The sequence below is a fragment of the Xyrauchen texanus genome, chromosome 31 (genome assembly GCF_025860055.1).
Source record: "Xyrauchen texanus isolate HMW12.3.18 chromosome 31, RBS_HiC_50CHRs, whole genome shotgun sequence".
Lineage (NCBI taxonomy): Eukaryota > Metazoa > Chordata > Actinopteri > Cypriniformes > Catostomidae > Xyrauchen > Xyrauchen texanus.
Window position 1 is genome coordinate 21,190,797 of NC_068306.1, and position 23,530 is coordinate 21,214,326.

Here is a 23,530-nt window from a genome sequence, read left to right on the forward strand (position 1 = left end):
TCATGTTTTATTATTACATTATTGTTGTCATTAGTAAAGCATCTACTTCAAGTAGAAAACCTCTCTATCCTTTTTGAGAGTGAAAAGAAGTCTAGGCACAAAAGGGGGTTTAAGTCTATCCCCTTGCATTAAGGCTCAGAATTTCTCAATATAGAAAGAGCACAGATAATGTTAGAAAGGAACACTGGGATTTCATCCAAAACCGAGCACAATGAGACCCAGCTGTCGTAAAGTGAGGCATATAGCACATGGAATATTTATTGCGTTTTGACATTATTCTTTTGCCATTCTAAGATGTCTTAATTTTTCTCTTTGACTTCAAACAAACATTTGAATTCCCTGCAATAACTTATGCCCTATTGCCACCTGGATCACATAATGGCCAGAACTTCCCTGTGCCTTTGAAAAGTGTCCTTTTCAAACAAGCTTTTTTAACATGAATGCCTGCTTCAAGAAAAATCTGGTTTTTAAAAAACATTTCAGCAATAAATAGGTTGAAAGTCTGCAGTTCTTTATAATAAATATATAATTCTATTCTTAAATAAAACATTTAAAAAATCTCTGTTACAACTGTGTCTACAACTGTGGACAGCTCTTCCCATCTTACTGACTCTTGACCAATGGCAGTGCTCTGGGCAACCAACCAATCAGCAGCCCTTCAGAGTGGCAGCACTAGAAAAAGAAAAAAAACAGCAAGTAATTGGTATGATTTATCCTTCAAACAAGATTACATTATTTATAGAAATATATATGAATTTTATCAAGAAAAAAGTAGCTAATAATCTTTTGAGGTGTTCCAAAGCCTAAAAGAACTGATAATCAAGACATTATTGAAATATAGTATACAAAAATGTTATCTAATATATTTTGGCATATCAGCCACTTTTTCACTTTTGGTAAAAACTATTAGCCATACCTTCAAGTATGTATTTGCTTCTCAGAAATTGCTTAGTTGCAGTAAACTAATAGCTAAGAAACAAATCAACATCTTGCCACTAATTATGTGTTTTGTAATGTGTACCATGGAATACTGCACTTAAAAATAACTACATAATGATGTTTATTTACCAAACATCTGCCACTCTCTAAAAGGTGGTTACCTCAAGTAATGAAGTTCAGGAGTACCTACTACCTAAACATATTTTGACTTTCATATAGAAAAAAAATAATTCTTGATTCTCTTTTTATATTGTATCTCTTTAAATATATTATGGGATGCAAGGATGTATATTGACCATATGGATGAATTCCTGCTCCTTTAGGCAGGACACCACAAATAAGACCAAAAAAAATGTTTCCTATTTTTTTTTTTATATATATATATGCATTGAAAAGTATATAAAAACTAATATTTACCTTGTCTCACTTTAGATAAAAGTGTAATATACTTAATATGTTTTCTACAATCATCTAAATATGTCAAGACCATATGGACACTGACAGCATGCAAAGAAATTGTGCAGTAGAAACTCACTGGAATGCCAAATCACTATTTACATGTTTAATATTGTAATAATTTACTACTTGTAGTAAAAAAAGATATTGGTGCATTTTTTTTCTCATCTGTTTGCAGGTATGAAAATCTGTCTTTAGACATATGGTAAATTGTGAAATTAAAGCAACCATCCACAAAAATAAATCTGTCGGTTGAATTTTTTTTTTTTTTTTGGAGAAACCTTATGGAGGATTTTTGACAGTAGGATTGATAAAGCCATGTAAAAACATATTTTACCACAACAGGCCTGTGCAATGATCTACACATTTATTTCAATGGGGCCCTGAATCAACTGGACTGGACAAATCTGGAGAGAAATAATAGCAGAAGGAAAAATAGGAAAGTAATGACAACTAGGTAAAATTGTTGAAGTTCACAGTTTATTTATATACTCTTAAAACATCAGAAAACATGTACACAATATCTTCAACTGGTATTTTTTTCAATGGGTTTACAGCATTCTCTGACCTGCAAACAGATAGAAATAATAAAAGTAAAAAATAAGATATTGAAATGAAACAAAGCCAACAACCAAATAAATACCTTTTTACTCTGTCAGTCAATGTGGTCTAGCAAGCATTGGTTTTTTTTTCTTCTCAAGCCATTGATCTGTACCTGCTAAGTCATATGTGGAAAGACCAGGCTATCTTACAGTATGCCCCTTCTCAGATGTGTACATATAACTGAACAGTTTAAGATGCTAATGGGTATGCAATGCAAGGACATAACTATCTTTACAGATAAGAACAAAAAATAAAATAAAAATAATGCTCGTCCACACTAATAAAATCACATGTTCTCAGCACTGAAAATAAGATTCAGGCCATTCTTCTTCCAATTATCCAGGCAACATACATTTTTCACACTATACATACAAATGTGTACTCCAGACCTTTAGCCCTATTTTGCAAATAGTGAAATTATAGAAAATAAAGTTCAGGCACAACAAATAAATTTAAAACACAATAATCCTTAGCAAAACATTTCAGCTGAGAGACAATGAATACTGGAAACTGAATAATCACTCAACAACTAAACAAGCCAGAGGCTCTGGCCCATAATTATAATGAACACATAACTCATTCACAACTGCTGCCTTGTGCTCCAATGCCCCACTTTTGCAGCAGGACACCACAGCCGATGAGTGTTTCATTTTGTTAGTTATTTGAACTTATAATCATATACAATTTTGGCAATCAATTGCAGCTAGATCAAAAATGAGAGTTCTTGTCTTGATGTGATAAGCCTAAATTGGATAAACATATGGTGCCATCAAATAAATGCTCATTATACCATGAATTTAAAACACATTGCACTCCAAAATCCATGCAAAAGACAAGTCAGGGGTGGCCGATGGGTTGGCTGAACAACAGGAACATTTTTGTGAAAATCAGACATATATATAAAAAACAGTCTACGACATAAACATATGACACCAGCAGGAGGGAGAGCAAACCAAGTGGAGGAAAGAATCTGTGAACAGGGCAAGAAGATTAGGGAGGAATGAGCTTTGGGGGGGGGGGGGGGGTTTAGACGATGCACAGATAGGCTGGTAGGTTTCTCTGTGTCTGAGGTTGTACTCAGTGTTTACAGAGTCACTGTGCTCTCCTCACAGTGGCACTTGAGGTGACTTCAGCTTACAGGCACCTCCTTTTTAACACTAGCTCAACTGCCTGCAAAGCCACGGCTGGCAAAGAGCCACACCCAGATCAACAGCCGTCTGCTCAATTCACTGGACTTGGATTAGTTGTCTCAAAGTCTGAGAAAGGTCAGCACCAATTCAGTTCCCTTTTTCTACCTGAGCGAGACACTCTGTACCCAATAGAGCCATCTTTTCCATTTGCACTACCTTTCAATGTTAAAAGAAACAAAAAAAGACTCTAGATCATTACATTTTAGGGAGATTGGACCGAGAAGGTCCAAATTCTTTATAACACTGAACAAATGCAGGAAGGATGATGTGGCACTGTGAACCTATAACACTTTCTCTTATCATCCTAATGGAAGCATTAACTGTGTTAAGGTAGGAATCCAGAAGGACAGAAATATCCCTGTGCTCACTGTATCTCAAAGTAGCAGTCGACTTGTAACAGTCATTAGGTTAATAATTTTTGAATGGGTACATTGGCAGACATTTTCACAACTGTCTAATTTTAAATGGAATTTATTAACCCATAAAACTTGATCTAAAATTCTCTTTCATCTGATTTAAGTATAATTATCATACTCTAATAAGCCAGGATCAAAAGGAAGGTTACATAGTGGCAAACATCGGACACTCAACATTTCAATCGTTTTCTTTCAGTTAATAAACTCAAACCCCCTCTTGCCTTTTCAACAAAAATACATTTGTATTTGAAGCATTCTGGGTTTCACTCTGGAGGCTGACATGAGTACAGCAAAGTTTGAGAGGTTTCAGAAGGGGTACGGGGCCAACTAGGGTGTCTGTTTTGACTACCTTGTCAAGGTACAATACCTCACGTCTCAAACTGAGTTAGCAAGGCTCGAACCTCAGGAGTGAGCTGCTTGGCAGCCTTGGCTGCCTCTGTGATGGCTTTACGATACAGGCCCTTTCTCTTCTTGTCAAAGCGAGACTGGAAATTTTCTAGAAATGGTGCAAGTTGAGTAATTGCCAGGAATGAAGTGGTGGGTGACCCAAACCAGGAGACTCGGGCCTCCTGCCTGACTAAAAGCCCATTATCTTTGCGACTCACTGTGATGGCTAGGATGCGGGCAGGCCACCAGGGGAAGCCAAGGATTTTGGCCCAAACAATGTCCCCTACACAAATTGTCCTGCCATCCAGGGCAACACACTTTGAGACGTTTTTGGAAAAGACGGTAGCTTTGAGGGATTTACTATGCTTTTTGACGTCCTTAGGAGCAGAGGGAGAGGCAGAGGCGAAAGTGGAGGATGTGCCAGGGGCAGGGGCCGATCGCAAATCTCCGGGAGGGGGGAATTCAAATGTTTCGGTAGAGCTACACTCAGAGTTTGAGGATTTTAAGTCATCTGCACTATCAATGCTGCACATGGAGGTACTAGAGGAGTCAGGCTGGCTGGAGTTAAGGGTCATGTAGACCACTAGGTTGCTAGCCTTGCTCCTGCGCGTCTCCCGCTTTTCCTCCTGCCCCTCCTGTTCCTCTGGCTCAGCCTGGGGTTCGCTGTATTCCGCGGCTGGGAGGACTTGTGGTTGGGACTCAGGTTCGGCCTGGCTCAGTAGGGATTGAAGTGCTCTGTCTGGCTTCTGGGGCTCTACAGCGGTGGCAGCTTGGCTTGCAGAGGAGGAGGAGGAGCGTGTGGAGGTACAGCGGGGCACAGCTTGTTTAAGCAGTGTACATGAAGAATCGTTTTCTTCATTACGGTACCTTTGGGGCTTGATGCGCATCCTGGGTGGCAGGGGGTTGGAACCTGGACCTCCTCCACTGATCTGCTGCAATCGTCTTGTGAAGTGGACCTTCTGGTTGGCTTCCTGGAGAGCAGCAGCCCTGGTCATGGCCTTGGAGTTCCCACTGCTGCCTGTGACTGTCTCGCTCAGTCTTCTCTGAGCCTTGGCCATCTTCAGCACCTCTCGTGCTTTGGAATGGTCAACATTTTTGCTCTGAAGCACTTTTTTGGCATTGAGCTGCACTCGGGAATTGACCGAGGAGGATGTTGTAATGGGCACCCCTTTCACCACTTTGCTTCCTGCAGCTGCACCTTTGACTTGACTATGACCTAGATTGGAGGACTGCCGCTTGGGCCCATCAGTACCACGACTCTTCTCATCAGAGCGCGGGTCGCTACGGGGCCGTTTACCAGTGGCTGCCGTTGTGTTGTCATTGCGCCTTCTTTTGGCATCGTCACTCCGGCAGTCTGAGATGGGGCCTCTGCGTGTCTCACGCTTGTCCCCTTGCACCACAGCCCCTTTACATTTGTCACACAGAACTTGTCTTGGTCTGAGCTTGATGGCATTCATTATAGAAGTGGGCTCTTCTCTATACAGCCTACGCTTGGGCCGCTTGATTTTGCGGGGCAGAGGCTGAGGTAACGACTGGTTGTAGGTGTCCCTGATGAACAATGGAGGTGGATAAGGGGCCCCCTCCTGAAACAAGGGAGGTGGTTTTGAAGTCCATGGGTGGGGTTGAGGATTGGGACAGGGCTGGGGCACTACAGGAGCCTCAGCAGGGTTCTTCCAAGGGGCTTCAGCAGCATTTGCAGGGTCCTTAACTGGGGCATCAGTATGTCCAAGAGCGACACCCTTATCTGTCTCTGATTGGAATGCTTCCGTCTTTAGCTGCATAGATTCTGGTTTGTCCTTATACTCTCTCTTGGGGAACACAGTTATGGGTATTCCATAAGGTCCAAACCTGAGTTTGAAATGATGAGAAAAAGACAGAAATTAACATTAATATGAACAGTACAATACTATTGTGAGTAACTGATCTCTTTAAATATAATTTAGACGGTTTGTCCTGTCTAAGTGGATGGTTCTTGGAAAACCTAAGCTGCTATACAGTCCAGACCTTTGCCATTTTTGTCAAAAGCCTGGCTATAGGAGACATTACAGTAACTGATGAGTTACTATGAGGTCTTAAAGAGATAGTTCACCCAAAAATGGAAATTCTCTCATTATTTACTCAACCTCATGATATCTCAGGTGTGTATGACTTTCTTTCTCCAATAGAACACATTTGAAGAAAATGTGAAAAATATCTTCGCTCAGTAATTCCTTAAAATGCAAGTGGATTGTGATCTGATTTTTGAAGCACCAAAAATCACAGACATTAAGCATAAACATCATCGATATGACACATAAATGCACCATTGTGAGTAAAGAAACAGATCTAAACCAAAACCAACTAAGCTTCTATACAGCGTTCCTCCTACACAGTTGTAAACATTGCTGCTCTTCCAGCTGTGACTCGTGCGTCAGTTCTTATGTGTTTCAAATGCCAATGCAATTACCTCACACGCGTACCGCTTCTGACCGGAAGCATGAGTTAGAGTTAAAAAAAAAGTACAAAAATATTTATCTTTTTCACATCAAAAGTGATCGTGTTGCTTTAAAAGACATTAATTTAACAGCTGGAGGTGTATGGATTACATTTATGCTGACTGTCTGTGATATTTGGAGCTTCAAATTCGGATCACCATTCATTTGCATTTTAAGGACCTACTGAGCTGACTGAGATTTCTTTCTATTTTTATTCAAATGTGTTTTGGTGAAGAAAGTCATATAAACCTGAGATATCATGAGGATGAGTAAATAACGAGAGAATTTTCATTTCTGGGTGAACTATCCCTTTAACCACTACCTTCATAGTCTAGTCTCAGAAGACAGGGGCCAAAAGCAGGGTCTTGTGAAATCAAAGACAACAGATGGATAAACCATTAAACCACCTAATGTAACTGTGACAAACAGAAATCATTCAAAGACAAAAAGTGTTAGACTACAACTAAGGGATAGGGAATTAAGTGAAATATTAATTAATCTTAAATCAATAAATCATCCAACAGTACGTAAATTCTTGGCATTTTTTAAGCACGTCACATTGTAGCTGTTTTTATTTTGATTATATTTTATTTTGTCATGGCCATGTTATAGGAAGATGAACAGACCTTAAAAAAGGAGATCCAATTATATTTTCTGAAACAATAATACAAACCAATTCAAAAACAGAAAAAGTTTCTGATGAGTGCTGTCAGTCGATTAAAATATTTAGTCGCAATTGAAATATCTAGATTATATTTTTCTTATTAAATTGCATTTAACAAATTGCAAGAACCTTCTTAGAAAAGAAAACAATATGTAACAATGTTTTATTAACATTTTCAAACGAAGTACTCAAAACGTTAAGCAAAAGCAAAAAGTGCTCAGTGTAGGTGCTCGACCAAAAAAGGGGAAAATAGATTCAAAAGAAAATGTTGGCACACCACAGATCCAAAAATAGAAATTATATATATATATATATATATTCCCACTTTGGTGTCATTTCGACTACCCTGCTCTTCATCAGACCAAGACCAAACTAAGTACTCCACAATACAAAAACATAAATGCACTAATATAGCACCTATTCAAGTAAAATTAAACAGTATCCACAGTCTAAGTGGGAGCTTGACTAAATTAAAAAGAACTCACATAGGTTAAGTTTTCAATGCAATGGGCATTAACTCTCTTAAACTCTCATCCTCCACAATATTATCTGGTTATCCAATTACAGCTACAGCAATCATGAAGTCACAGTCACATGATTCAAGCAGTTTTAACTCCACGTGAAAATCTTGATTTGTCTTTGTCTTGTTTTGCTTTTAGCGCTGGCATTGTGCACGTAAATACTACTTTATACAAATTGACCATTAAGACAGAAGCACAACACAGTGCCAGGGAGACTTCGATGCTTCACCCTAGCGAGTCATGTGAATGCAGCTTTTCATAGGTCTCATCTGGGTTTGTTTTTTACAACAAATATGGTTAAGAGGTTCTTTCTCAATCACTTGATTATTGACATGGAATCACTGTTGTGATTGTTTGTGGTGTGTGCATCAGTGTAATGACCGCAGGCAGACACATTGCAACGGTTCCGCCCTAGTCCAACCATAGCCCTTTTCCACCAACATGGTTCGGGGATGGCTTACTGGGCCTGGGATTCCATGTTTTGTTCAGAAAGAGGAATACCCACTTAATTATGAAGATAGTGAATTGCTATCTTGTCAAGTACACTGGTGGGATTCTAAATCAAAACTTAATATATACGAAGACAAAATTCCAAATATAACCACCTGCTACATCAATGATAATAATTCCACTGTTACAGTATATAATTCTTAGCAAGTTAAGCCACATTAAAAAAAGGTCATAGTAAATAATGTAATTACGTTAAGCCAAATACACACTACCTGCCGACATTACTGGTCGACTTGAGCATAGATATAGTCTCTGATATGTCTCATTAAGCAATGTAATGCTTACGTTGGATTGCATTACTCTTTATGTTTAAATATGTCCTCAAAATCAGAAGTAAAGCTGTACACAAACACTGTGACACCCCATGTTTGTTTGTGGGCAGGTGAGGTAGCCACATAAAACTACGTAGCCACATAACCAGTTATGTCATAGTTCGGTTCTCAAGTCAGTGGAAAAGCATGGCCAGTTTATGATAGGTTCCAGATTGCCCCCGGCCGTGAACCAGCAGAGCACAAGCTCGGCACGATAACCATCGCCATTTCGGCGCAAAAGCCCTACCGGTGTTCAGAACTCACATGGAGCTGAATTAAATGTCAAATCAGTAAATGTGTTAATCGTGATTGAGAGAAATTAATGCGTTAAAACGTTTAAAAATAACTGCATGCATTAATGTATAATTTCGACAGCTCTAGTTTTGAATCAGATAAAATTCCACTTTAAAGTACCGTCTGGTCCTCACAATCTCCATCGTTGTTAAATCTATGGTTTACAAAATTTCGTTAAATAGCCTTTGTTGGAAACAGGCTATATATATACACTGATCAGCCACAACATTAAAACCATCTGCCTAATACTGTGTAGGTACTGTGTTAGATAACTAGTTCACAGCAAAAGCACAATAGTAATCGCTCCTTGACCACTTAGCGTTTCAACTTGCAACTTTTCACCACTCTGAATAACAAATAAAGATATAGAGTACAGCAGGTTGCCTTTTAAAGCGGACTTATGTCACTTTTTCAGTGTTAAAATACGTTCTTAAATCCCAGCTTAATATATAGACAACTACAAGATAGTTATTCAGAGGTTTATTTTCTCTGAAACTGTAAAGGCTTTGTCTCTGTGGCACTATAAAGTTCCTGTGTTTATTTAGAGCGAGCCACTTACACTACTGACTATCTGGTGGTTCGAACAACAGCAGATGAGGGGCGTATTCAGAAAGCTGTTTTGAAAACATTGTTTATTTTTGCAATTTTTTTCAGTGGTGCTATGTTACAGAAATTATACACTCACCTAAAGGATTATTAGGAACACCATACTAATACTGTGTTTGACCCCCTTTCGCCTTCAGAACTGCCTTAATTCTACGTGGCATTGATTCAACAAGGTGCTGAAAGCATTCTTTAGAAATGTTGGCCCATATTGATAGGATAGCATCTTGCAGTTGATGGAGATTTGTGGGATGCACATCCAGGGCACGAAGCTCCCGTTCCACCACATCCCAAAGATGCTCTATTGGGTTGAGATCTGGTGACTGTGGGGGCCATTTTAGTGCAGTGAACTCATTGTCATGTTCAAGAAACCAATCTGAAATGATTCGAGCTTTGTGACATGGTGCATTATCCTGCTGGAAGTAGCCATCAGAGGATGGGTACATGGTGGCCATAAAGGGATGGACATGGTCAGAAACAATGCTCAGGTAGGCCGTGGCATTTAAACGATGCCCAATTGGTACTAAGGGGCCTAAAGTATGCCAAGAAAACATCCCCCACACCATTACACCACCACCACCAGCCTGCACAGTGGTAACAAGGCATGATGGATCCATGTTCTCATTCTGTTTACACCAAATTCTGACTCTACCATCTGAATGTCTCAACAGAAATCGAGACTCATCAGACCAGGCAACATTTTTCCAGTCTTCAACTGTCCAATTTTGGTGAGCTCTTGCAAATTGTAGCCTTTTTCCTATTTGTAGTGGAGATGAGTGGTACCCGGTGGGGTCTTCTGCTGTTGTAGCCCATCCGCCTCAAGGTTGTGCGTGTTGTGGCTTCACAAATGCTTTGCTGCATACCTCGGTTGTAACGAGTGGTTATTTCAGGCAAAGTTGCTCTTCTATCAGCTTGAATCAGTCGGCCCATTCTCCTCTGACCTCTAGCATCAACAAGGCATTTTCAGCCCACAGGACTGCCGCATACTGGATGTTTTTCCCTTTTCACACCATTCTTTGTAAACCCTAGAAATGGTTGTGTGTGAAAATCCCAGTAACTGAGCAGATTGAGAAATACTCAGACCGGCCCGTCTGGCACCAACAACCATGCCATGCTCAAAATTGCTTAAATCACCTTTCTTTCCCATTCTGACATTCAGTTTGGAGTTCAGGAGATTGTCTTGACCAGGACCACACCCCTAAATGCATTGAAGCAACTGCCATGTGATTGGTTGATTAGATAATTGCATTAATGAGAAATTGAACAGGTGTTCCTAATAATTCTTTAGGTGAGTGTATACTTCAGCTTAAAAAAAAAGTTTATACATTTTTATTAAAGGGGTCAAGACATGAGGATTCAAATTTTCCTTGATCTTTTAACCTGTACAGTGCTGTGAAAAATAATTTGGCCCCTTACTGATTACTTCTATTCTTGTGTATTATTCATGGTACATTGTTTTAGACCTTCAAACGAGATATAGCATAAAACAAAGGCAACCTGAGTAAAAACAAAATACAGTTTAAAAAAATTAAATAATAATAATAATAATATTCTAATATATATATATATATATATATATATATATATATATATATAAAGTTATCCAACACCTATATCTCCCATGTGAAAATCTAACTGCCCTGTTAAACTTAATAGCTGGTTGTGCAACTTTTAGCAACAACAACTGCAACCAAATGCTTCCGATAAATGGAGCTCAGTCTTTCACAACGCTGTGGTGGAATTTTGACCCACTCTTCTTTGCAGAACTGCTTTAGTTCAGCCACATTGGAGGATTTTGAGCATGAACTGCCCATTTAAGGTGCTACCACAGCATCTCAATCGGGTTCAAGTCAGGACATGGACTATCACTTCAAATATTTTACTTCTTTTGTGCCATTTAGAGGTGGTCTTACTCCTATGCTTTGGATCATTGTCTTGCTAGATAATCCAGTTGCGGTTCAGCTTCAACTCACGGGCTGATGACCAGACATTCTCCTTTAGGATTTTCTGGTAGAGGGCAGAATTCATGTTTCCCTCAATTATTGCAAGTCGCCCTGGCCCTGAAGTAGCAAAGCATCCCACACATCACTATGCTTGACCATACGTTTGATGTTATTTTTGTGACTTCATGGATGAGTTGTTGCCTTACTCTTGGAGGAATTGTGGAAGGTCGGCCACTTCTGGGAAGGTTCACTACTGTGCCAAGTTTTCTCCATTTGGAGATAATGGCTCTCACTGTGGTTCTTTGGAGTCCTAGAGCCTTTGAAATAGCTTTGTAACCCTTCCCAGACTTATGTATTTCAATCACCTTTTTCCTCATAATTTCTGGAATTTCTTTTGAACTTGGCATAGTGTGCTACTGGGTGAGACCTTTTAGCCAACTTCTGAAAAAGTTATATTTAGGTGATCATTTGATTGAACAGGGCTGGCAGTATTCAGGCCTGGGTGTAAGGCAGCAACTAACGATTATTTTGATAATCGATTAATCTTACGATTGTTCAACTATTCTGCGAATATTGCAATGATTAATCATTAGCTCTTAAACGATTATTCAGCTTGTGCCCAAAATTAAAAGGTTGTATTAAACATGCTTACTAACAATAAAGGACAAATCCATCTTTTAAAAATACCTCTAATTGACATTCACTGAATTAAAGGGAAAAATATACATTTTATTAAGTTTATTTCAGTAAAGAAATTCACAGCAAAAATCCTATTGTTGTCAAGTGTTTTTGTATTGTTTTCCCAGTTTTTGTATTGTTTTCCCATTTAAAGAGTCTACAAATCCTTAAAACAAGCAACATTTATTTGAGAAGCAACATATAACATATTTAGTCTTGATTAAAGAGATTGTATCTTAAATATAAAGTAAGTGTATTTTGTATACATGTGTATTTTTTCACTTGGTTATACTTCTGTGAGTGCAGTAAAGACAAAATACACGTATATTCAAGATCTATTCTCTAATAGCAAGACTAAATATCAAAATGATGCCTCTAAGGTGAATGCGTCTTTTTTAAAGGATTTTTAGATACTTTAAAATATTTGTATTTTTAATATTATATTCAACATTCTCAGATAAAAAAAAATTATTCTGCAGTACAGCTGTTAAAGAAAATGTCATTTGTTTTAAAGACGTTTTAGATATTTATATTGAAAAACAAGCCAAAACAAAAACAAATCCAAAACTTATTTTGTTGCAGCGAATAATGGCACAAAGACTCTCACCAGTCAGTTTACTTCAATCCATCTTTAACTCACAAAAAAAAAAAACGAACTCTCTCTTATTAATAAAGCTGCGTATTGCCAATTTTCTTAACAATAAGAAATGCACAGTGACATATATTATGATTCAATAAGTCACAATCCATCACGTTATAATCTAGCTTTAGCATGTGCATGCTCGAGGGATGAGTATCCCAGTGACAGAGTGTGCCTCAGCAGAGTGCAGTTTCAATCTCTCCCCCTTGGATCGGGACACATCATACATAAGGCAGACATAGAGAAATGTCAATTTTGGAGTTTGTAGTTATTTACATAACCTGCTTCCGTATTATTTGTATTTTTGCGTTACAATTCCCCTCATACTTTGCGATCTACATCACCTGAAGCTGTGAAAGTTTAGAGTGCATCTGGACTGTGAGTTGTGTAGTTCTTCCTCTCCTCAGTCAGGCGCAAACTGCAGTGCTGCTCTCGTTAAGAGTTTGTGATCTCATGTTACATTAAATGACTATTCGACAATGAACATTTTGTAGACAATTTTTTATTGTCAACGTTGTCAATAACATCAACTAATCGTTTCAGCCCTTCCTGGGTTTGTCTAGTCTAGCTGAAACCCATTATGAATGTGGTTTCATAGATTTGGGGATTTAGTAACTAAGGGGGTAAATACTTTTCACACAGGCCCAGTTGGTATTGGAAAACTTTATGTTTCAATGAATAACATTATCATTTAAAAAACTTATTTTGTGTTTACTTAGAATGCCTTTGTTTTATGTTAGATTTTGTTTGAATTTTTGAAACAATTTAAATGAGATATACACAAAAATAATCAGCATGGGGCAAATATTTTTTCACAGCACTGTAAGAGATCATTGTACTATAAAAACATACAGTAAGTTTCAGAACTCAAAACTTCCTCTACACTGCAAAAAGAGCATTTGTTAAAACCAAGCTGCCCAAACCATTCTCTACTTCCTCCACATTGTGATTAAGGATGTTGTAGAATATGGTTATTCTACAAGTTAGGGCTGGGACAACGCGTCGACGTTATCGATGACGTTGACGCAAAATATGCGCGTCGATTCGTCAGATCCAAAACAAAGATGGCGGCGCCGGAGAGTAGTTCCAACACGACTATCAGAAGTGCAAGGCACTCGTTCCTCTAAAGTATGGGAATTCTTTTAAATTAAAGGAAACAATTCCGTGATATGTCGTCTTTGCAAAATGGAGATGGCCTTCCATTCTAGCACCACGCCAATGCACCAGCACCTGAAGAGGTGCCGCGCGCACATGAACGCACGCACGCACGCAGTATTCTTAAGGTGAACGGAAAGTGTCAGAGTGTAAGTTGTTATTTGCATGTGAATGAAGATGCTTTTTTCAGTATGTTCAACATAAATGTTGAATTCTGAATGTTTATTTTCATTATTTATTTTTAGCTGGAAAAGCACTTTCTATTAGCTTAAAGCCCGAAAGTTTACAATAGTTACTGTATTCTTTCAATAGCTCTAAGAAAGGGTGGCTGGGTGACCTTTTTATTTTTTTTATTGAATGCTAGACATCAGAATGCATTATTTTGCGCTTGTACACTTTTACTTGAATTTTATTTTTGAATTTTGAGTTTAAGAAAAAGGTGAGTGGCAGAGTGTATTACTATATGTTGTTGTTATTTTTATGTGAATGAAGAATTAAAAGATGCACTTTTTCAGTAAGCTAGGACTATGTGTTTTCAACATAAATGTTAAATTCTGTTGGTTCAGGAAGGACGCCATGACAGGCTGCTGGCTCCCACTGTCGCTGTTAATTTTTATTTATTTTTTGTTGGAAAAGCACTCTCTGTATTAGCTTAAAGCCCTCAAGTTTACATTGGTTACTGTATTCTTTCAATTGCTCTAAACAAGTATTTTTGGTGACTTTTTTATTTTTTAATTGAATGCTAGACATCAAGTTGTTGTTATTTTAATCTGAAAGAAGAATTACAAGATGCACTTTTTTTCAGTAAGCTAGGCCTGTGTGTTTTCAAGGCTTCAAGGTTTTATTGAATGCTACCTCTGACTAAGAATGCATTACTTTGCACTTGTATAGTCTTTTATTTGAGAATTTTAAGAGCAATAAACATATATTGCAATGTTAAGGAATTCATGTTTTTTTCATGCAGATATGTAAGTCAACATGTATAAATTGCTATTAGTCAATTAATGGGGAGATAACCGAAATCGAATCGGACTGGAAAAATGAATCGTTAGATGAATCGATGCATCGAAAACATTATCGCTAGATTAATCGTTTAAAAAAGAATCGTTTATCCCAGCCCTACTACAATTTCAATAGAGGTCTTCAAACAGTCTTGAAATTGACGAGTTCCGACAAACCGTCAGGTTTTCCGGACAGTTTTAGATCAGTGTTTCAGCACTTGATAAACGACAAAACAGTGTTTTCCCCCTTTTGCTCTGGTGTGAATATTTACGTACAATAATTAGACAAGTTCAATGCCATTGCATTTTAAACCATTTAAAAATCAAAGCTATTTAACCGCAGTAGTCCACGCAAATTACAATAATTGCATTGGCAGCCTCACGGAAATGTGAAGCCCCCCTGGGAAAGCATTTTTACAGGCTGTGATAGTCGATTATTTTTGTTTGACTTTCAAGATGTATGTATTGTGCACATACACAATAGCTCACTGTGCACTTAATTTGCTAATTTGAGTAGTGTTTGAGTAAACTCCATTGAAATAAACCATTAATCACTTTAGTGGTGAGCAGTGAGATGACAAGGAGACAGCAGAGAGCCAATCACAACAATGGGCTTTTACTATAAAGTCTTAAAGGAGAAGTAGCACCAAAACCGAGCGTTTCTGACAACGGGTCAGTATGAGAGTGGAAAATGATCATGTTTTACAAATGTATTACTAATAAGGGAAGCATATTAAATAAATAAAAGTGATAGCCTATCTTAAAAAAGTCCCAATAGTATAATAAAATTAGTCCATGCTTGTCATGGGGTAAAGTTACCGATGTGTTCTAGGGTCAAAACATTTAAAATTCACCCATACATTTTAATTCTATCAATTTACTCACCCTTGAGTTGTTTCAAAACATTATGACCATCTTTCTTACAAGGAACACAAAAGGAGATGTAAGGCGGAATATTAGCCTCAGTCACCATTCACTTTCATTGCATATTTTTCCATGAGTCAAACATTCTGCATTACATCTTAAGTCATACGGGTTTAGACTAGCATGAGGTAAAATAATTTGAACTATCCCTTTAAGTCTTATAAGCTATAAAGCACCAAAGAGATCATATATATATGTGTGTGTGTGTGAGTATATAATTTATAAAGACCTAATGGACAGATGACACATGCTCTTGATGAAGTGTAAAGTCACACCCAGGTAATGCCAACATCTTTGTGAGCCAAACTGTGTGTGGAAGTGTTCAAGATGCATACGTACGCATATAGCCAAAAGATACCTTTTCGAAAGGTCCATGAGCACCCCGGAGAAGATCTTCTCGCCCAAGCGAAACGACACCACGAGCGCATCATCGATGATGTGATCCAGTGAGACTCGAACCTCTGAGCCGAGCACCAGGCGGTCCACCGTGTCATACCCAGGACACAGAGCCGGGGGTTTCGTCTCCGACTCCTCTGTCCTCTCAGGTTCACGGAGGTCCGTTCGCTGATGTGAAGGATGCGACGAGCGCACCTCCTCTGTTTCTGACGATGAGATGAGCGACTGATCCACCGCCAGGGCTGGAAGTTCAGGAGAATCCTTGCTGGAGACAGTAGAAAAGTCACTAATGCAGCTCTGTCCCAGCGAGGTGCCCTCCGCGTTGGACAGAGATTCCAGATTATCTGACGTGTGACGGATGTCGTGGAAAGCATCCTCATGAGGTTCGGACCCGGGAGCATCATTTGCAGGTTCGGGCTCTGTGTCCGGCCGCGTGAAGCCTATCAGTTCACACTCTAGGTCAGTATGATGTGTTGATTCGGGATTCGAGTCGTATTCGACTGTCGGTTCGGCTGGCTCGGCAAGGGACAGTCCAGGCTCAGGTTCCGACTGATGAACGGGCAGGGAATGCAAGAAGACCACGGAGGGCTGGGAGTCGGGGAGAAGGCATGGGCTGCTGACCTCGTTTACGGGCTCTTTCAAGCGCTCCCCGTACTCAGAAACGCCTGTATACATGTAGTCCATCAGCACGGGCTGCTCAATTGCATCCACGCACCCCCAGGACCCCGCCGTCTCGGCGAGCTCACCGTCCGCATGGGCAACGAGGGCTTTTCCCGCGGCTTGAATGTCCGGCCTTCTAATTTCCATCTGGACCTGGCTGCATATCTGAACTGCATCCACAACCGTGGGTTGGTGACAAAGCTCCATTTCCGGGTCGAAGTCCTGCGACGATTGGACCTCTAGGTCGGCCACATGCTCTCCTGGCTCGGGTTCGTATTCCAGTCCGTCCCCCGCTGTTGTTGTTGATGCCGCAGCAGCAGCTCCTGGCTCCGCAGCCACGGCCGCCATTTTCTTTCCGCTTTGCCACCACTACTTGGCCCTCTCCACCTGATAAAATTAGAGCCCGCCCATCTACAACTACTGACACTTCCCATTGGCTGATTTTCAAAAGATTGTTAGTGATTGGGTCATCTTCTTGCCATTCATGGCAAATCCCTGGAAACACGTATTGTGATTGGTTTCTTTTATGTCAATATGCTTTGCTTTTAAAATAAGATACAACTTTGACGCCACCAGGGGCGATGTTGAGCTGTTTTTAATGTCATGTTCTCAGCGTTGTTGTTGCCAACATGAATAATAAATCTACAATAAATTTTGGTTAGCTAGTTTTTGTACATTCAATTAAAATAGTTAATTATAATACAAAAATAACTAAAAAAGCGCTGCTGTTAAACAATCAAATAAATGGTTTCCCACAAAGAATTTGAGTCTCTACCCCTTAAAAATGCTTGAAGCCTACATGAATGGGTAAATACACTAATGTCAACAATATCTAGTTCTCCAGTTTCCATTATCTTTTTCACTGGCTTTAAGTTATTGTATTCTCAATGACCTACCAATCATCAACACACTGACCTCTTACCTTTCCTCTCACCTGATGATACTTTTATCATATTATAATGGACAATAGGCAAGTAAACTGTGTGAGAAGTCACTACACACTGAATAAATGTGTTTCCCCCCAGATATAATATTAGTGCACAGTTACACACATCTATACAGATTTTTCTTTTTTTTTAACACATTCTGCATGATTTCAGAGTGCAGGGTGCATTCAGGGATGACCTAAGATTAAGCTGTCAGCAATATGTTGTAGTGCAATGACCCCAAACATTAACATAACTAGTAAAGAAACTCAGCAATAACAATATTTCTTCACACTGTATGATCTGTAGTTTATTTAATAAAAAACACAAGAGCTCTTTTTTTAAAAGTGTTTAAAAAATAATAATATACAATGTTCTAAATCTTCACAGGTTCTGATTCTGGTAAGAAATTGTAGCCAATCAGATTTCTTCACCCGATCATAATTTTTCAACTTGACATGTTTATTGTCAAACCTTGTGAGACACTTTGAGAAGAATGGCAGTATTATAAAAGTTTATGTTTCACTATGGTTTACATTCATTAAATCTTTGTCTGGGTGACAGTTGTAAAGGACACAGTTTAACAAGTGTTTTGCAATCGTACCATATACTGTTAGTGATATATCTTTTAAGAGCCAAGAGTTGTGTCATTCAGTAAGTAGGGGGTTACCAGTCTGTCCGCTTTAATAGCAACTTTACTACTCTATTCATATGTGTCTTATAAAATTAAACTAAATCTTATGTTTGGATGAGATTTTTATGTATTTATTTATTTTGTCTGCAAAAAGTACAGGTCATGGATAATAATTACATGCATAGGAAGTAAAAAAACAAGATAATTATAATTTTCTTATGTCAGTGGTTCCTTTGTATGGATGACAGGTACCATTTCATTTTTAATTTCACGAACACTTGTGAAATATTGAATTTATGATTTATTGGGTCATTTAACCCTTATGTTGTGTTCCGGTGATTTTGAACCTGACAATATTATTATAATTTTTAATTTTTTTGTACTTATTCCAACTGGAATAAAAGTCCATAACTGTTCATATATGGTATCTGAAACACACACACACACACACACACACACACACACACACACACACACACACACACACACACACACACACACACACACGTGCATTGGGTTTCCTTGTTTTATGGGGACTTTCCATAGACATAATGGTTTTTATACTGTACAAACTTTATATTCTATCCCCTAACCCTAACCCTAAACCTCATAAAAAACTTTCTGCACTTTTACATTTTCAAAAAACATAATTTAGTATGATTTATAAGCTGTTTTCCTCATAGGGACCGACAAATTGTCGCCACAACGTCAACATTTTTGGGTTTTACTATCCTTTTGGGGACATTTGGTCCTCACAAAATAATAAATACACGCTAACACACACACACACACACACACACACACACACACACACACACACACACACACACAAATTGGACCATTTTCTTTAAAATGTTTCGTTTTATTTCACTATGTTACAGTTGTTGTGTTGCCCATCAAAAATTACTGGCCATTGAAAATGAATAGATAAGACTGCAAAATACAGAAACATTAAGTGTTCAGGAGCATCCCAATCCTTTAGATGAGCACAATACTCAGTTTGACCTCTGAGTGAAACAGATTTGCTCATTGCATTCTACTAATTGAGACCTTTCCAATGATATAAAACACATGCTGTCTCTTCTTTCTTATGGTTTAACCAACTCTGTATATAATTGTTGTGATAACAAATTTGCAAATGATGAGAATGAAACAGTTCTTATTTGTCAGCAAATTAAACATCATTATTTAAGAAGGTAGGACAAGCTATAAAATGACACATATTTTGTTTAGATCAGGCAAGTGGTTGTAACTTTTTTCCTGATGAGATACCCTCCACTGGCCCAATATAAACTCAGTTCAATTAATCCTTCTATCAATACAAAATAAATCATTTTAAAATATGTTCAAAAAACAAGTACAAAACCTGTCATAAGTACTAAAAATATTGAAAATCTAATTCAATATCTAGTCATAATATATGCAATATGAGAGATTTATAAACAGTCTTAGTGGGCTGGTCATTTCTGACCTGGAACACAAAATGTGTTAGCACAAATCAATCACAACACAAGGTTTGAGAACCTATTACACTGAAGAAAAAAAAATGTGTTGGCTCAGCAACCATAGCAAACGAAAAATAAATAGAAAAAATACATTTCTAACATTTTTAGTTTGAATACATTTTCAATAATGTCTACAACACTATACATTTTAAGGTGACCTTAGAGAGTTGCATAAAGTAAATTAATAATCATTAATAATCAGAAAAAAATAATAAAATTAATAATCAGAAAAATCCATAAAATTAAAATATTAAGTATACTACTAACTCAAACAAACACGGACAGAACTGAGGTTGTGGGGAATACCAATAAACCCATGCACTTGAATAATTTCAGCATGATTGTGTTGTCTAAAGGAACTTCCCTGATAGCACACATTCACAATGTCTATTTGATGTGTGAGTAATTACATCTGGAAGACATATGTTTTTATGTTGTTTGCTCAAGATGTTTCCTCTCGAATGTAACCGAGACATTCAGCAGATGTCTTTGAGGCATTTAGGATTTAGATTGTTTGTAAATCTGATATTTTTATAGTAAGATGTTTAGCAGACGTTAATTAGATGGTGATGCTTTCCAGATGAAACCCTCATCTTCAGACATCTTGGAGATGTACAGTACGTCTGCTTTCTTGGTTATGTTGGCATTTTAATTAGTTCTAAGAATTCAAAGAGACTTTAGCTCTTTTTAATATCATTGATATTGTTTTACTGTAACTAGCTGTTTTGAGTAAAGTCACTGTATGAGCCATTTTATTTTTTGTTTTGTATTTTACAGTTTGTATGTTGTATTTTTATATTTTACTTTTAAGCTACTGTGATTACATTGTTGGACACTGAGTGACACTTGAGGGCATAGTAAGTGCTATATAGGTGAGGAAGAGGAAGTAAGATGTTGTTGATGGGAATGCACAACATTTTTTGTCCATGTAAAGCTACATATATAGTATAAATATATCTAACTCAAATCTTTTTTACTGTAACTACACATTCAATAGAGCAAATATTCTAGTCTTGGTTGCAGCGCTGTCCCATGATAATCCTCAACTGAAGATAATATCAGTGGCCTTTGATGCTTCAAATAAATCTCTAAATCCAGACAAATGTCACAACGTTCTTTGTTCCCCAAGAATCAATGTGTGTTTTCTTAGGTCAGACCTTGCAGCAAGCTCTGCCAGAATAAAAGTGAGATTGATCTGCTCTGATTCCATTTTTATCTCTTTTTAGCTCATTATTCTGCTATATTTGTGGTGATTTCTGATGCTGGAATTTATCAATACATCTCAACATGAGACTTAGAAATAAAATATATTATTTGCCCTCTGTGACTCTAGCGTTATACATCCCGAATTTCGGAAATGTTGGGATGTTTTTTAAATTTGAATAAAATGAAAACTAAAAGACTTTCAAATCACTTGAGCCAATATGTTATTCACAACAGAACATAGATAACATAAATGTTTAAAATGAGAAATTTTACACTTTTATCCACTAAATGAGCTCATTTCAAAGTTTATGCCTGCTACAGGTCTCAAAATTGATATCAGGTCTGTAACATTATTAGCTATAAAAGGGATGTCTTAGAGAGGCAGAGTCTCTCAGATGTAAAGATGGCCAGAGGCTCTCCAATCTGTGAAAGAGTGTGTAAAACGTTTGTGGAATAAACAACACTTTAAAAACAATGTTCCTCGACGTCAAATTGCAAAGGCTTTGCAAATCTCATCATCTACAGTGCATAACATCATCAAAAGATTCAGAGAAACTGGAGAAATCACCGTGCGAAAGGGACGAGGCCAAAGACCTTTATTGGATGCCCGCGGTCTTCGGGCCCTCAGACAATACTGCATCACTCATCGGCATGATTGTGTCAATGACATTACTAAATGGGCCCAGGAATAATTCCAGAAACCACTGTTGGTAAACACAATCCGCCATGCCATCTGCAGATGCCAACTAAAGCTCTATCATGCAAAAAGGAAGCCATATGTGAACATGGTCCAGAAGCGCCGTCGTGTCCTGTGGGCCAAGGCTCATTTAAAATGGCCTATTTCAAAGTGGAAAAGTGTTCTATGGTCCGATGAGTCCAAATTTGACATTCTTGTTGGAAATCACGGATGCTGTGTCCTCCGGGCAAAAGAGGAGTGAGATCTTCCATCGTGTTATCAGCGTTCAGTTCAAAAGCCAGCATCTCTGATGGTATGGGGGTGCATAATGCATACGGTATGGGCAGCTTGCATGTTTTGGAAGGCACTACGAATGCTGAAAGGTGTATATAAAGGTTTTAGAGCAACATATGCTCCCCTCCAGACGACGTCTATTTCAGGGAAGGCCTTGTGTATTTCAGCAGGACAATGCAAAAGCACATACTGCAGCTATTACAACAGCATGGCTTCATTGAAGAGTCCGGGCGCTGAACTGGCCTGCAGCTGGAAACCTATGTGAGGCAAGAATGGGACCAAATTCCAACACCAAAACTCCAAACACTCATAACCTCGATGCCCAGACGTCTTCAAACAATGTTACACCATGCCCAAGTCCCAACTATTTTGAGACCTGTAGCAGGAATCAAATTTGAAATGAGCTCATTTTGTGCATAACATTTTTAATATTTCTCAGTTTAAACATTTGTTCTGTTATCTATGTTCTATTGTGAATGAAATATTGGCTCATGTGATTTGAAAGTCTTTTAGTTTTCATTTTATTCAAATTTAAAAAACGTCCCAACTTTTCTGAAATCCGGGTTGTAGCAGGTGAGGAGGGGAAGTATGATGCAATGAAAGCTGTATTCTATGAGAAACTATAACAGAGGTTTATGTGCTGAAGGCACGTGTTTCTTCCATTGTTCTTCCAGACAAGACGGACAGTTTTAGACTGATTTTTTCCGACTGCAATATTTTGATTAATTTGAGTTTTTTTAGTTAGTTGTGAGAACTCTAACGTATGTATGAAAAGATTGGATATTCATCAGAGGAAAATATTGTATTATTGCTCAGTGGTTGCTCTTACATGGCTCCAGAGACTAAATGGAGCTATTAATTTAAGCATCAAATTTGTCTCAAAAGTTTTTCCTATAACTACTTAGAAGGGGGAAAAAAAGGCACAAATGAGACAATTGTTGATGCACAGTAAGATAATAGAGCAATGAAAAATGAATGGTTAATGTTTAGTCTCGGAAGAATTTGTTTTCCATTTCATTACTGTCTAGGAGACATAATAGAGATGTTAAATGAAGTTGTGATATTTCTCTCTCTTTTTTTTTCTTGTTTTGTGCTTCTTAGGAAAGGGTGAATTCAGGGTCACATTTTGTATTGAAATTAATAGATTGACCTAAACTCACCTTATATCAAGTTAGATAGATGGGGTTGTATAAGTATGAATCACAATGTACTAGGACATATTGCTCACATGTGCAAGATTATCCTGCATATTTTGACCCCCAGTTGGAGGTGGAGCTTTCTGTCCCTCAAAAGCGAGGCCAAGGCAGATGGCCTTCTGTACTGCTAAGTATCAGGTCTGACATGAGCACAGCTGCAGACTGCAGTCCATTCAGGGGCACAATAAATAAATAAATAAACATATATATAAACATTTACACATTCAATTTCATAACAAAATCTTTAATAAAATAAAAAATATAAAAAGTTTTATTTATAAAATATTGTTAAGCATAACGCTATTCAATTTGATTATGTAATTTAAAT

The 23,530-nt window shown here is 38.0% G+C and overlaps 2 protein-coding genes across 3 annotated transcripts in view; one reads left to right on the plus strand and one right to left on the minus strand.

The window, feature by feature from the left end:
• LOC127624720 (tetratricopeptide repeat protein 1-like) overlaps positions 1–23,530 on the plus strand; it is a 472,844-nt gene that overhangs the window by 10,058 nt on the left and 439,256 nt on the right. The gene's annotated exons all lie outside the window — the stretch shown is intronic.
• On the minus strand, positions 1,873–17,197 carry LOC127624710 (PWWP domain-containing protein 2A-like). Its single transcript, XM_052099557.1, has 2 exons — positions 16,068–17,197; positions 1,873–5,839 (listed from the first exon to the last, which is right to left on the minus strand). The coding sequence occupies exons 1-2, from the start codon at positions 17,111–17,113 to the stop codon at positions 3,973–3,975; spliced, it is 2,913 nt and encodes a 970-aa protein (XP_051955517.1). The 5' UTR covers positions 17,114–17,197; the 3' UTR covers positions 1,873–3,972.

Bases quoted from the DNA above. Each gene is read 5' to 3' on its own strand.
- LOC127624710 (XM_052099557.1), bottom strand. From the start codon at position 17,113: ATGGCGGCCGTGGCTGCGGAGCCAGGAGCTGCTGCTGCGGCATCAACA. The intron at 5,840-16,067 runs GTATCTTTTGGC...TTTCAAACTCAG, and splicing joins CTCATGGACCTTTCGAAAAG to GTTTGGACCTTATGGAATAC.